The sequence below is a fragment of the Tursiops truncatus genome, chromosome 1, assembly GCF_011762595.2.
Source record: "Tursiops truncatus isolate mTurTru1 chromosome 1, mTurTru1.mat.Y, whole genome shotgun sequence".
NCBI classification, from domain to species: Eukaryota; Metazoa; Chordata; class Mammalia; order Artiodactyla; family Delphinidae; genus Tursiops; species Tursiops truncatus.
The window spans coordinates 129,808,964-129,822,392 of record NC_047034.1 but is presented as its reverse complement, the minus strand read 5'-3'; the positions used below and the strand labels follow the sequence as shown (position 1 = coordinate 129,822,392).

Sequence of the window (13,429 nt, the reverse complement as noted above, 5' to 3'; positions counted from 1 at the left end):
ACTTATAAATATCAAGTATAAAATGCAATACCTTATATCTTTTGTAAAGAATGAGAACTGCATTAAAAAAAAGCCTAATACCAGTTACCAAGGTACATTCTTTCCCTTCACATTCAAGAAGAATCACTGAAATAACATATCCTGGCAAAAGATATGTGGCTTCCTGTTCTAAGTTTGCAAACAAGTAATAGAGAGACACGATCAAAAACTCATAAATTTCTCTTACGTAGGTCTTTTGTTTTCTGCATTTCTCTTTTTAAGACACCTGATGTATGGGAGATACCAATGAGATTTTCAAGCTCTCTACTGTCCTCCAAAGCCTAAAAGAAAGTCATCTTAAATGAGTTAAGTTCTCTACAAATATAATACTACTGACAAGTCTAGTGAAAATACAGTATACTGCTTCCTTCATATGAAAAACTTAAACTCTATGATAATGAAATTTAACTTTTTCTGTTAGGTTAACTACTGCAAGCCTTAAAATACCTGAATAAAAACAATTCATTAACTAAAAAGACTAAACATAATTAATAAATTTACTTTTAAATGTGAAGAAGCCAGATATTACTAAAATATTATGGTTAATTAATGTTCATACATGAAAAGAAGTTCCCATGAAAAGTAAATTGAACATATCCCCTGTAAGTTCTTTCTGGGACTGGATTCTCCTATTCTTTTTCAAATAGGGTAATAGAATATGAAAAATTATATGCCAAAAAAAGCAAACCTGTATATTACTTAAATTTTGCATTATTTCCATGAATTCGTCTGATGATTTCTCAACTTTAGATAGCAACACCATGAATCTATGAATGAAGAAAAAAGTATTCAGCAAGATCAGGCACTTTCAGAGCTTTAATTCTTTTGAAAGCATCTTTGATTCAGTTTTCTAATCCTTTTCTTTATATTTTTCAAAGTGGTAAAAGATGTAAATGCTCCTCCTTCATGCTTTCATTCCTTTACAAACAGTATATTTTACCAACCATCCTGTCCTTTGGTGTTTCACTTTCTCATTCCCACTTTGCAGTGGGAGAGAAGATATAGCTGGCTTGTCCTTTCTCCCCCATACCACTTTGAGAAAACTAATACACCCCCATCTCCTTATTGACCTAGATCTAAGCCTATGAATCAGTGTTACCCAGTGATCTTCTTTAATAAAAAACCAAGTGTTTTAGCTTTAATATATCTCAATGTGACAAAGACACAAAGGCACTCTTTTAAATTTGAAAACAAAGAAAACTTCACTTTGTAATTCTACCTTCCTTCTAAACATATCTCTAGTTAGCATATTAGCATTCTGGAAAAATCTTAGGTTTTTAAAATATTTTTATAACTTTATACCACACTTTCTTGCCTTAATATAACATTACACACACACAAACACACACATATTCATGTGTCTATAATTTTAAAAGCTGCACAATATTGTATCTAGTGAATACACCAAAGATGATTTAACCATTTCCTTATGGCTGCAATTTTAGTTTCTTTTTCAATTTTAAGATCTCATAGCTGTGTATGATAATCTATACCAGTGCAGTCTAACAAAAATATATGCAAGCCACATATGTAATTAAAAATTTTCTAGTAGCCACATTAAAAGAAGTAAAAAGAAATAGGTGAACTTAATTTTAATGATATATTTAACTCAATATATCCAAGGTATTACCATTTCAACATGTAATCAGTATAAAAATTATTCGAGATATTTTATACTTACTTTTTTTTTTCAAAATTCAGTGTATACTTTACACGCATAGCACAGCTCATTTCAGAATAGTCACATTTCAAATGCTCATTAGCCATGTGTGGCTGGCTAGTGACTACTGTTTCGGAGAGCACAAATCTATACTATCGATTTTATGAGAAAAACTAGATATTCTCTTTAAATGCTTTTCAAAATCACATCAGTGTTATCCATTAACATTTGTGTGCTATTAAAAAATAAGACAAATGTGATGTTAAATGTACATACACAATGAATATGAACAGTATGTTTTTCTTTTTTTAATTAATTTTTTGCTGCATTGGGCCTTCGTTGCTGCACGTGGGCTTTCTCTAGTTGCGGCAAGCGGGGGCTGCTCTTCGTTGCGGTGTGCGGGCTTCTCATTGCAGTGGCTTCTCTTGTTGCGGAGCACGGGCTCTAGGCGCACAGGCTTCAGTAGTTGTGGCATGAGGGCTCAGTAGTTGTGGCTCGCAGGCTCTAGAGCACAGGCTCAGTAGTTGTGGTGCACGGGCTTAGTTGCCCCGTGGCATGTGGGATCTTCCTGGCCGAGGGCTCAAACCCGTGTCCCCTGCATTGGAAGGCGGATTCTTAACCACTGTGCCACCAGGGAAGTCCTTGAACAGTATGTTTCAACTAAGTAAAATATATATCTAAGTATACAACAAGGAATGGAGAGAAAGCATTATGCAAAAGCTAAAAATTATGTGAGGACAGTGGAATTACAGGTCATATTCTTTCCTTAAAAATTTTCCTTTATTATTACGCATTTTAAATTAGAAGTCATCTATCTGTCTGAGGCCTCAACTGCTCACCACTGGAACCTCAGTTTGTGACAGAGTATCATAAAAGGATTCCAGCTCCTCCAGTTGAGCTCCAAAAGCCTGAAGGAGCAAGACGACTTAAGTGACTCCCACCCAGGGCTGGGAACCTCCAGCTTCCCCTATATTATACGTAAGCCTACTAAGTGCTTCAGAAGTGCAAAGCTGAGGCAATTAAGCTACTCTGCTATGAGGAGGAGTCCTAGGGGCTCTTTTCCTTGCATCCCTTTCCTGGGAGGATTGGAGGGGCAGAGCCTCTCCACACTGTCTTATCATACCTTAAGGAACTGATGCTGTTCCCTGTCTACCCTCAGGGAATTGTGTGGGAAGGGCTGGGTCCTGCAGGATTGCCATCTTGAATAACTCAAAGGAGCTCTGTTCAGATAGAGTAAGATGTGAATGGTGCCCCCAGGAGCTGTGCTATGTAGCATCCCCAACAATCCTATTAGTAAATCTCTCTCCCAAGTTAAGATAGTTATCCAGCAGCTAAGCAAACTGTTTGTAACCTTGGAGTTTTTGGACTGAGTATCAATTCTCTGACTATCAAGATATTCTTCACATGCCTAAGCTACTTTTGCAGGGAAACTTGCCTCCACTGCAGGACCAAGTAGAGTAGTGGACACTCCATCACCCTTGTAATTTTTATTTTAATTTCCTTTCCTTTCCTCCTCCTCGTCCTTTTACTTCTTCCTAGGTGAAATCAACTCCTTTTCCCATCTCGGTTGCAAACAAATTCACAGAACGGTTTTAAAACTGTCATCCAACTGTTAAATTTTGAGAAATTCAGGAAGTGTGTTCTCCATTTCTACATCTTCTGACTCAGTGGACACGGCTTCATAATCTTTGGAGATAAACTACTTGCTGAGCAGCTTTTGGGAGAAAAATGGTTGCCACTGTCTTCATCCTAGACAAAACGGCAATTTTTATATTTAATCCCATTTGTGCTGGAGACTGGATTTTTATTGCTGCTAATAGCATTTTCTATATTTTCAATGGATGGTTCAAACTGTACTTTGTTGCCTTAAGACAGCATCACTGTTTGCTTTAATATCATCTCGATGTCCCTTCACTAATTTACTTATTTCTGAAAACCAACCATCTTTTATTCCTGCCTGCAGAATACATTTGTTACAAAATTTCCAAGTTATTGTTGCTCCCTCTTTCAAGTTGGTGAGTGAAAGTGTCATCAGTAGGTGCCGTTCAGATTTTATAGAACACTACTCCTTTCTTAAACAGATTTACCTCTGGCTGGACTAAATTGGATCAAATCCTTCATCTTATAATGACCATTGCAAGCTATGCAGATGTTGATGGGTACTGCATCCCGATATCTAGTGACTGCTGCCAGCTTCATGGCATCCTTATAAGATTTGATCACATCCTATATTATGGCCAAAGACCACTGTAGTACAACTTGAGAAATCTGAAATCTTGGTCCTCCTTGAATGAATCTTTTTTTGTTTGTCAATAGAGTAAAAGTCCAGCATCATCTTTTTTTACCAACGGGTATTTTTAAAGTGTCTGGGTTAGTCCTCTAAGATACCTTTAAAAAGAAACTATGATCCAGTTGCTCCTGCACAACAGAAAGTTGTTCACGTTTTGACATGTTTTTGCCAGACTGCCTTACGTCAGGGCAGATCCTTATGGTATGTTCACTATGAATATCTCTTTTTCTCTTGAGAAAGCCACATGCCAAAAACTCAGGGTTTTCGGTGCCTTTTCCAGTTTGCCTAGAAAAGTCTCACTGTGAAATTCAGAGTTCTCTCATTTTCCCCAAAGAGAAAGTCTTATTATTCTGAAGAACAACTGAAATTAGATGCTTCGACCACATAAAATCCATGGAGGGATGTATCCATTAATTATACTTTAAATTTCTTCCACAGAAATTTCTTCAGTTTCAAGCAAGTCATATGTAATGTAACTTTCAAAACTATCATTCTGCTCCAATTCTGTTTTTTTCCCATCTTGACTGCTTTCAATTATTTTCCATTCTTACCTTCAAATTTAGCTTCATCATTTTCCTTTTCTCCATAAAGTTCCTCAGATATATTCTGAGGGGAGAACTAAAAGAATAAGGAGAAACTATCGTTAAATTGGTGGGTCTGACTAAAAATTGCTGATACAGGTGGTTAGCAAGCATTAACTCAGCTGTTGCTGTGCCATTCTAGATGTGGAAGAAGGGAGGCAAAGGAGATAGGAAAGGAGCCCACTAATGTCTTCAAGATTCCCTGGCATGCGACTCATGGTGCCTACTGTATTAACTGTGCAGGCACTGTGGGTGTAGTGAGAGAAGAGGAGAAACGTCTAAAAGCCATAATGGTCTTTAAAGATCCTGATTTCCCCCTTTCTGTAACTTCCAATTGTTTGGCATCTGTCTTCCTCACCAGACTGTAAGTTCCATGAAGGCAAGGACAGGCTCTACTTGTTTACGTTATAAACCAAGTTACCTAGCATGGTGTCTGTAGTATGGTAGATATTATCTGATGGATCAATGAATAAAATAAAAAAGACCTAGTCCATTAAAGATCCATTCCTAGATCCAAGTGAAATATGCTCATCTTTTATTTTTTTCTTTCTTTTACGTCCTTCTAATCATAGACTTCATAGTTCATGTTTGTTGCATCACTGAGAAAGCTGGGTGGCGGAAACAGGGAGATGCTGGTCAAAGTGTACAAGTCTTCATTTATAAGATGAATAAGTTCTGGGGATCTCATGTACAGCACGGTAGCTATAGTTAAAAAATACTATATTGTATACTTCAAATTGATAAGAAGAGTAGATCTTAAGCATTCTCACCACCAAGAAAACAAGGTAACTATGTGAGATGGTAAATATGTTAATTAACCTTACTGTCATAATTATTTCACAATGTATACATATATCAAATCATCATGTTATACACTTTAAATATATATATTTTATTTGCCAATTATACTTCAATTAAGCTGGAAAAAACTTGAAGAATAAGAAAATTTTCTCAATCCCTTAACCTTCTGCCACACACATGGGTGTCTAATATGTAATCCTGGATTTCCTACCTATTTGTTTTCTTCATTCCTGGCCCAAGCTGTGAGTGCTAGAGAAAACTTACAGCACTACTGTTGGTCAATATTACAAGTACATATATGATTTTGCTGGGCCCCTGATGCTTTTAACTCTTTTACTTAATGAATATTCTCTCTTTTACAAACCATTGCTCAAAATAATGGTCTAGATCAATCTCCACTTCCTCCATCCTGAAATTAAATTCAAATATTCAGATTTCTGCCTTACTCCTCTACTAACACTATACTCTCAAAGGCCACAAGTGAACTCTTAATTAATTCCATTACTAAAAACTTAACTGAAAGTCACTACCCATAAGAGACTGTATTTTTATAAAATCTCAAGAAACCTGAGAACTGCATGTACATAACAGGGATAAAATCCTCAAGATTTTCTTTTTATAAAATTTATTTTAATTTTTCTTTCAATTTTATTGAGATATAACTGACATGCAGCACTATTTAAGTATAAGGTGTACAGCATAATGATTTGACCTTCCTACATAATGAAACGATTACCACAATAAGTTTAATGAACAAGTTTTTCTTCATTCTCACAATATTATATATACACTACCAAATGTAAAATAGATAACTAGTGGGAAGCAGCTGAATAGCACAGGGAGATCAGGTGGGTGCTTTGTGACCACCTAGAGGGGTGGGATAGGGAGGGTGGGAGGGAGACGCAAGAGGGAGGAGATGTGGGGATATATGTATAGCTGATTCACTTTGTTATAAAGCAGAAACTAACACACCATTGTAAAGCAATTATACTCCAATAAAGATGTTAAAAAAATGTCTTATACAGAAAAAGGTTAATCCATCACTGAACCTCTACTTACCTAACTCTATTCATCTAAATTATTTTGGATGATGATAGCTGGATTATAAAAATGAAATATATTGCTAACATTTTTTGAGTTCTTTCCAAATACAAGGCATTGTATTTATTACTTTACAAGCTGTATCCTGTTTAATCTTTAAAACAACTCTCTGGGGACTTCCCTGGTGGTGCAGTGGTTAAGAATCCGCCTGCCAATGCAGGGGACACGGGTTCGAACTCTGGTCCGGGAAGATCCCACATGCCGTGGAGCAACTAAGCCCGTGCACCACAACTACTAAGCCTGTGCTCTAGAGCCCGCGAGCCACAACTATAGAGTCCACAAGCCACAACTACTGAAGCCAGCACGCCTAGAGCCCATGCTCCGCAACGAGAAGCCACTGCAATGAGAAGCCCTCAAACTGCAACGAAAAGTAGCCCCTGCTCACCCTAACTAGAGAAAGCCCACGCGTAGCAACGAAGACCCAACACAGCCAAAAATAAATAAAAGTAAATAAATTAAAACAACAATAACAAAAAAGCAACTCTCTGTGGTAAATATTATCTCCATTTTATTGGTATGGAAACTGAAGCACAAATAAATTATTTAATTATTCAAGGGTACACAATAAGGAGCACAGTCAGGACTTGAACCCAGGTGGTTTTTTTTCTCTTTATTTTGAGGTAATATTGGTTTATAAAATTATATGTTTCATGTGTACAACCTTATACTTCCACTTCTGTATTCACTACAGTGTGCTTACCACCAAAAATTTAGTTTCCATCTGTCACCATACAGTTGATTCCCTTTATCCATTTTGCCCTCCCTCTGTCCCTCCCTTCTGGTAACCACTACTCTGTTCTCTGTATCTACATGTTTGTTTTGTTTAGTTCATTTATTCTGGTTTTTTGTTTCTCTGTCTTTTATATTCCACATATGAGTGAAATCATGTTGTATTTGTCTTTCTCTGACTTATTTCACTTACCATATACCCTCAAGGTCCATCCATGTTATCACAAATGGCAAGACTTCATCTTTTTATTTTATGGCTGAGTAGTATTCCATTGTATATATATATATATGCTATGCCACATCTTCTTTATCCATTCATCCACTGATGGGCACTTAAGTTATTTCTATAGCTTGGCTACTGTAAAATAATGCTGTAATGAACATAAGGGTGCATATATTTTTTTTAACTAGTATTTTTGTATTCTTTGGTTAAATACTCAGAAATGGGATAACTGGATCCTATGGTAGTCCTATTCTTAATTTTCTGAGGAATCGCCATACTGTTTTCCAAAGTGGCTACACCAATTTACATTCCCACCAACTGTGTATTAGACAGTATACTCTTTTGACATCGGTCTTAGCAATATCTTTCTAGATATATCTTCTCTGGCAAGGGAAACAAAAGCAAAAATACATCAATGGGACTACATCAAACTAAAAAGCTTCTGCACACCAAAGGAAACCATCAACAAAATGAAAATGCAGCCTACTGAATGTGAGAAGATATTTGTAAATCATATATTCAATAAGGGGTTAATATCCAAAATATATAAAGAATGCATATAACTCAATAACAACAAAAAACTGATTAAAAAATGAGCAGAGAAGCTGAATAGACATTTTTTCAAAGAAGACACAGATGTCCAACTGGCACATGAAAAGATGCTGAACTGAGGTGTTTCTGACCTATGTTTATAATAATATTTCCCAAAGTGTAACTCACCACTGGCATCAAAATTCCTTGGTGAGACTGGTAAAGATACAACTTTTTAAAAAATAGGCTGCATTCAAGATCTACTAATCAAGAATATCACTAGATGGGGCCTAGAAATACGTTTTCCAGGAGATTCTTATGCACATCAAAATTAATTAATGGCATTTTTCTCTGAAGAAAGACTGGTTAAATAAAAAATCTAGACAATATAAAAAATTGGACATTTCTTATCAAAAGAATTTTTTTCCTGTATTTAGGTCTATTTATTCCATTATATTCGCAAAAGCTTTCTCAGGAAGGTTTTCTTTAGCTGTTCCTGTAGCTGTTTTTCTCTTTTTAAATTTTATTTTGGAGTATAGTTGATTAACAATGTTGTGTTAGTTTCAGGTTTACAGCAAAGTGATTCAGTTATACATACACATGCATCTATTCTTTTTCAAATTCTTTTCCCATTTAGGTTATTACAGAATACTGAGCAGAGTTCCCTGTGCTATACAGTAGGTCCTGGTGGGTTATCTATTTTATTTTTAATTTTTAAATTTTATTTACATTTTTATACAGCAGGTTCTTATTAGTCATCCACTTTATACACATCAGTGTATACATGTCAATCCCAATCGCCCAATTCATCACACCCCCACCCCCACCGCTTTCCCCCCTTGGTGTCCATACGTTTGTTTGTTCTCTACATCTGTGTCTCAATTTCTGCCCTGCAAGCCAATTCACCTGTACCATTTTTCTAGGTTCCACATATATGTGCTAATATACAATATTTGTTTTTCTCTTTCTGACTTACTTCACTCTGTATGACGGTCTCTAGATCCAACCATGTCGCAACAAATGACCCAATTTCGTTCCTTTTTATGGCTGAGTAATATTCCACTGTATATATGTACCACATCATCTTTATCCATTCGTCTGTCAATGGGCATTTAGGTTGCTTCCACGACCTGGCTATTGTAAACAGTGCTGCAATAAACATTGGGGTGCATGTGTCTTTTTGAATTATGGTTTTCTCTGGGTATATGCCCAGTAGTGGGATTGCTGGGTCATATGGTCATTCTATTTTTAGTTTTTTAAGGAACCTCCATACTGTTCTTCATAGTGGCTGTATCAATTTACATTCCCACCAACAGTGCAAGATGGTTCCCTTTTCTCCACACCCTCTCCAGCATTTGTTGTTTGTAGATTTTCTGATGATGCCCATTCTAACTGGTGTGAGGTGATACCTCATTGTAGTTTTGTTTGTTTTTTATAAATTTATTTATTTATTTAATTTATTTTTGGCTGCTTTGGGTCTTTGTTGCTGTGCGTGGGTTTTCTCTAGTTGCGGCGAGCGGGGGCTACTCTTTGTTGCCATGCACAGGCTTCTCATTGTGGTGGCTTCTCTTGTTGCGGAGCACAGGCTCTAGGCGTGTGGGCTTCAGTAGCTGTGGCTCGCGGGCTCTAGAGTGCAGGCTCAGGAGTTGTGGCGCCTGGGCTTAGTTGCTCCGCGGCATGTGGGATCTTCCCAGACTAGGGCTTGAACCCATGTCCCCTGCATTGGCAGGTGGATTCTTAACCATTGCACCACCAGGGAAGCCTACCTCACTGTAGATTTTTTTTTTTTTTTTTTTTTGGTACGTGGGCCTCTCACTGCTGTGGCCTCTCCCATTGCGGAGCACAGGCTCTGGACGTGCAGGCTCAGCGGCCATGGCTCACGGGCCCAGCCACTCTGTGGCACGTGGGATCCTCCCGGACCGGGGAACGAACCCGTGTCCCCTTCATCAGCAGGAGGACTCTCAACCACTGAGCCACCAGGGAAGCCCCTCACTGTAGTTTTGATTTGCATTTCTCTAATAATTAGTGATGTTGAGCAGCTTTTCATGTGCTGTCTGCTTTGGAGAAACGTCTATTTAGGTCTTCTGCCCATTTTTGGATTGGGTTGTTTGTTTTTTTAATATTGAGCTGCATGAGCTATTTATATATTTTGAAGATTAATCCTTTGTCCATTGATTCGATTGCAAATATTTTCTCCCATTCTGAGGGCTGTCTTTTCGTCTTGTTTATGGTTTCCTTTGCTGTGCAAAAGCTTTGAAGTTTCATTAGGTCCCATTTGTTTATTTTTGTTTTTATTTCCATTACTCTAGGAGGTGGATCCAAAAATATCTTGCTGTGATTTATGTCAAAGAGTATTCTTCCTATATTTTCCTCTAAGAGTTTTATAGTGTCTGGTCTTACATTTAGTGTCTTACATTTAGTGTCTGGTCTTACATTTAGTGTCTTACATATAGTGTCTGGTCTTACATTTAGTTCTCTAATCCATTTTGAGTTTATTTTTGTGTATGGTGTTAGGGAGTGTTCTAATTTCATTCTTTTACATGTAGCCATCCAGTTTTCCCAGCACCACTTACTGAAGAGACTGTCTTTTCTCCATTGTATATCCTTGCCTACTCTGTCATAGATTAGCTGACCAAGGTTATCCATTTTAAATATAGCAGTGTGTACATGTCAGTCTCAAATTCCCAATCTATCCCTCCCTCCTATCCTTCTGCCCTGGTAACCATAAGTTCTCTCTCTAGGTCTGTGAGTCTGTTTCTGTTTTATAAATAAGTTCATTTGTATCATTTTTTTTTAGTTTCTGCATATCAGCAATTTCATATGATACTTGTCTTTCTCTGTCTGACTTACTTCACTTAGTATGATAATCTCCAGGTCCATCCATGTTGCTGCAAATGGCATTATTTCATTCTTTTTAATGGCTGAGTAATATTCCATTGTATATATGTACCACACCTACTTTATCCATTCATCTGTCAATGGACATTTAGGTTGCTTCCGTGTCTTGGCTATTGTAAATAGCACTGCAATGAACACTGTGGCGCATGTATCCTTTCAAACCATGTTCTTCTCTGGATATATGCCCAGGAGTGGGATTGCTAGATCATATGGTAGCTCTATTTTTAGTTTTTTAAGGAACCTCTATACTGTTCTCCATAGCAGCTGTACCACTTTACATTCCCACCAACAGTGTAGGAGGGTTCCTTTTCTCCACACCCTCTCCAGCATTTATTACTTGTAGACTTTCTGATGATGGCCATTCTGACCAGTGTGAGGTGATTTCTCATTGTAGTTTTGATGTGCATTTCTCTAGTATTAGCGATGTTGAGCATCTTTTAATGTGTCTCTTGGTCATCTGTATGTCTTCTTTGAAGAAATGTCTATTTAGGTCTTCTGCCCATTTTTTGATTGGGTTGTTTGTTTTGTTATTGAGCCACATGAGCTCTTTGTAAATTTTGGAGACAATCTTTTGTTGGTCGCATTGTTTGCAAATATTTTCTCCCATTCTGTGGGTTGTCTTTTCGTATTGTTTATGGTTTCCTTTGCTGTGAAAAAGCTTTTAGGTTTAATTAGGTCCCATTTGTTTATTTTAGTTTTTATTTCCATTACACTAGGAGTCAGCTCAAAAAAGATATTGCTGCAATTTATGTCAAAGAGTGTTCTGCCTATGTTTTCCTCTAAGAGTTTTATAGTACCCAGTCTTACATTTAGGTCTTTAATTCATTTTGAGTTTATTTTTGTATATGGTGTTGGAGAATGTCCTAATTTCATTTTTTTATATGTTGCTGTCCAGTTTTCCCAGCACCATTTATTGAAGAGACTATCTTTCCTCCATTGTATAGTTTTGCCTCCTCTGTCATAGATTAATCGACTATAAGTGTGTGGTTTATTTCTGGGCTTTCTATCCTGTTCCATTGACCTATATTTCTGTTTTTGTGCTAGTACTATACTGCTTTGATGACTGTACCTTTGTAGTATAGTCTGAAGTCTGGGAGACTGATTCCTCCAGCTCTGTTTTTCTTTCTCAAGATTGCTTTGGGGCTTCCCTGGTGGTGCAGTGGTTGAGAGTCCGCCTGCCGATGCGAGGGGCGCGGGTTCGTGCCCCGGTCCGGGAGGATCCCACATGCCGCGGAGCGGCTGGGCCCATGAGCCATGGCCGCTGGGCCTGCGCGTCCGGAGCCTGTGCTCCGCAACGGGAGAGGCCACAACAGTGAGAGGCCCACGTACCACAAAAAAAAAAAAAAAGATTGCTTTGGCTATTCAGGGTCTTTTGTGTCTCCATACAAATTTTAAGATTTTTTGATTCTAGTTCTGTGAAAAATGCTATTGGTAATTTGATAGGGATTGCACTGAATCTGTAGATTGCCTTGGATAGTATAATCATTTTGACAATATCGATTCTTCCAATCCAAGTACGTGGTATATATTTCCATCTGTTTATGCCACCTTTGATTTCTTTCATCAGCTTCTTATAGCTTTCAGACTACATGTCTTTTGTCTCCTTAGGTAGGTTTATTGGTTCTTGCCCTCTTGTGGGCAGGGCCGTGCTCAGGAAGACTTTAAGCAGCCTGACTGCTGGTGGGTGGGGCTACGTTCCTGCCCTGTTGGTTGTATGGCCTAGTGTGTCCCAGCACTAGAACCTATGGGCTGTTGGGTGGGGCTAGGTCTTGGGGAGGAAATGGCGACCTCCAGGAGGGCGCATGGTAATATGTACTTGCCAGAACTGCTGCTGCCAGTGTCTTTGTCCCTGCAGTGAGCTACAGTCACCCCCCGCCTTGGCGGGAGACACTCCAACACTAGCAGGTAGGTCTGGCCCAGTCTCTTATGAGGTTACTGCTTTTTTTCCCTGGCTCCTGGTGCATGAGACCTTGTGTGTGCCCTCCAAGAGTGGAATTTCTGTTTCCCCCAGTCCTGTGGAATTCCTGCGATCAAAACCCACTGGTCTTCAAAGCCAGATTCTCCTCCCGTTGCCAGACCCCCAGGCTGGGAAGCCTGACGTGGGGCTCAGGACTTCCACTCCTGTGGGAGAACTTCTGTGGTATAATTATTTTCCAGTTTGTGGGTCACCCACCAGGAAGGTTTAGAATTTGATTTTATCGTGATTGTGCCCTTCCTACCATCTTGTTGTGGCATATTCTTTGTCTTTGGATGTACGGTATCTTTTTTGGTAGGTTCTAGCATTTTTTGTTGATGGTTGTTCAGCAGTTAGTTGTGATTTTGATGTTTTTGTAAGAAGGCGTGAGTTCACATCCTTCTACTCTGCTTTCTTGCCAGACAATGCATATTCAAGTAGTCCCTGTAGCTGGTTTTAAATGGAAAAATTTTTTTCTTATTGTGGCAAAATATATATAAGATTTGCCATTTTCATCATTTTAAAGTGTACAATTCAGTGGTACTAGTTACATTCACAACATCGTACAACCATCACTACTATCTATTTTCAAAACTATTCTATTACCACAAACAGAAACTCT

General features: G+C 38.1%; 1 protein-coding gene across 3 annotated transcripts in view; it reads right to left on the bottom strand.

Moving 5' to 3' along the window:
- The window catches only part of ITGB3BP (integrin subunit beta 3 binding protein), a 90,601-nt gene that overhangs the window by 14,982 nt on the left and 62,190 nt on the right, over nucleotides 1–13,429 (bottom strand). For 2 of the 3 annotated variants that reach the window (XM_019919666.3, XM_019919665.3), the window contains exons 5-6: nucleotides 728–806; nucleotides 227–320 (exon numbers count right to left, since the gene is read on the bottom strand). In XM_019919666.3, the coding sequence (XP_019775225.1) occupies nucleotides 227–320; nucleotides 728–806 (173 nt within the window). Of the gene's footprint in view, nucleotides 1–226; nucleotides 321–727; nucleotides 807–2,300; nucleotides 3,449–4,540; nucleotides 4,608–13,429 lie in introns of those variants that run through there. The other variant, XM_073788937.1, reaches the window with a different exon arrangement.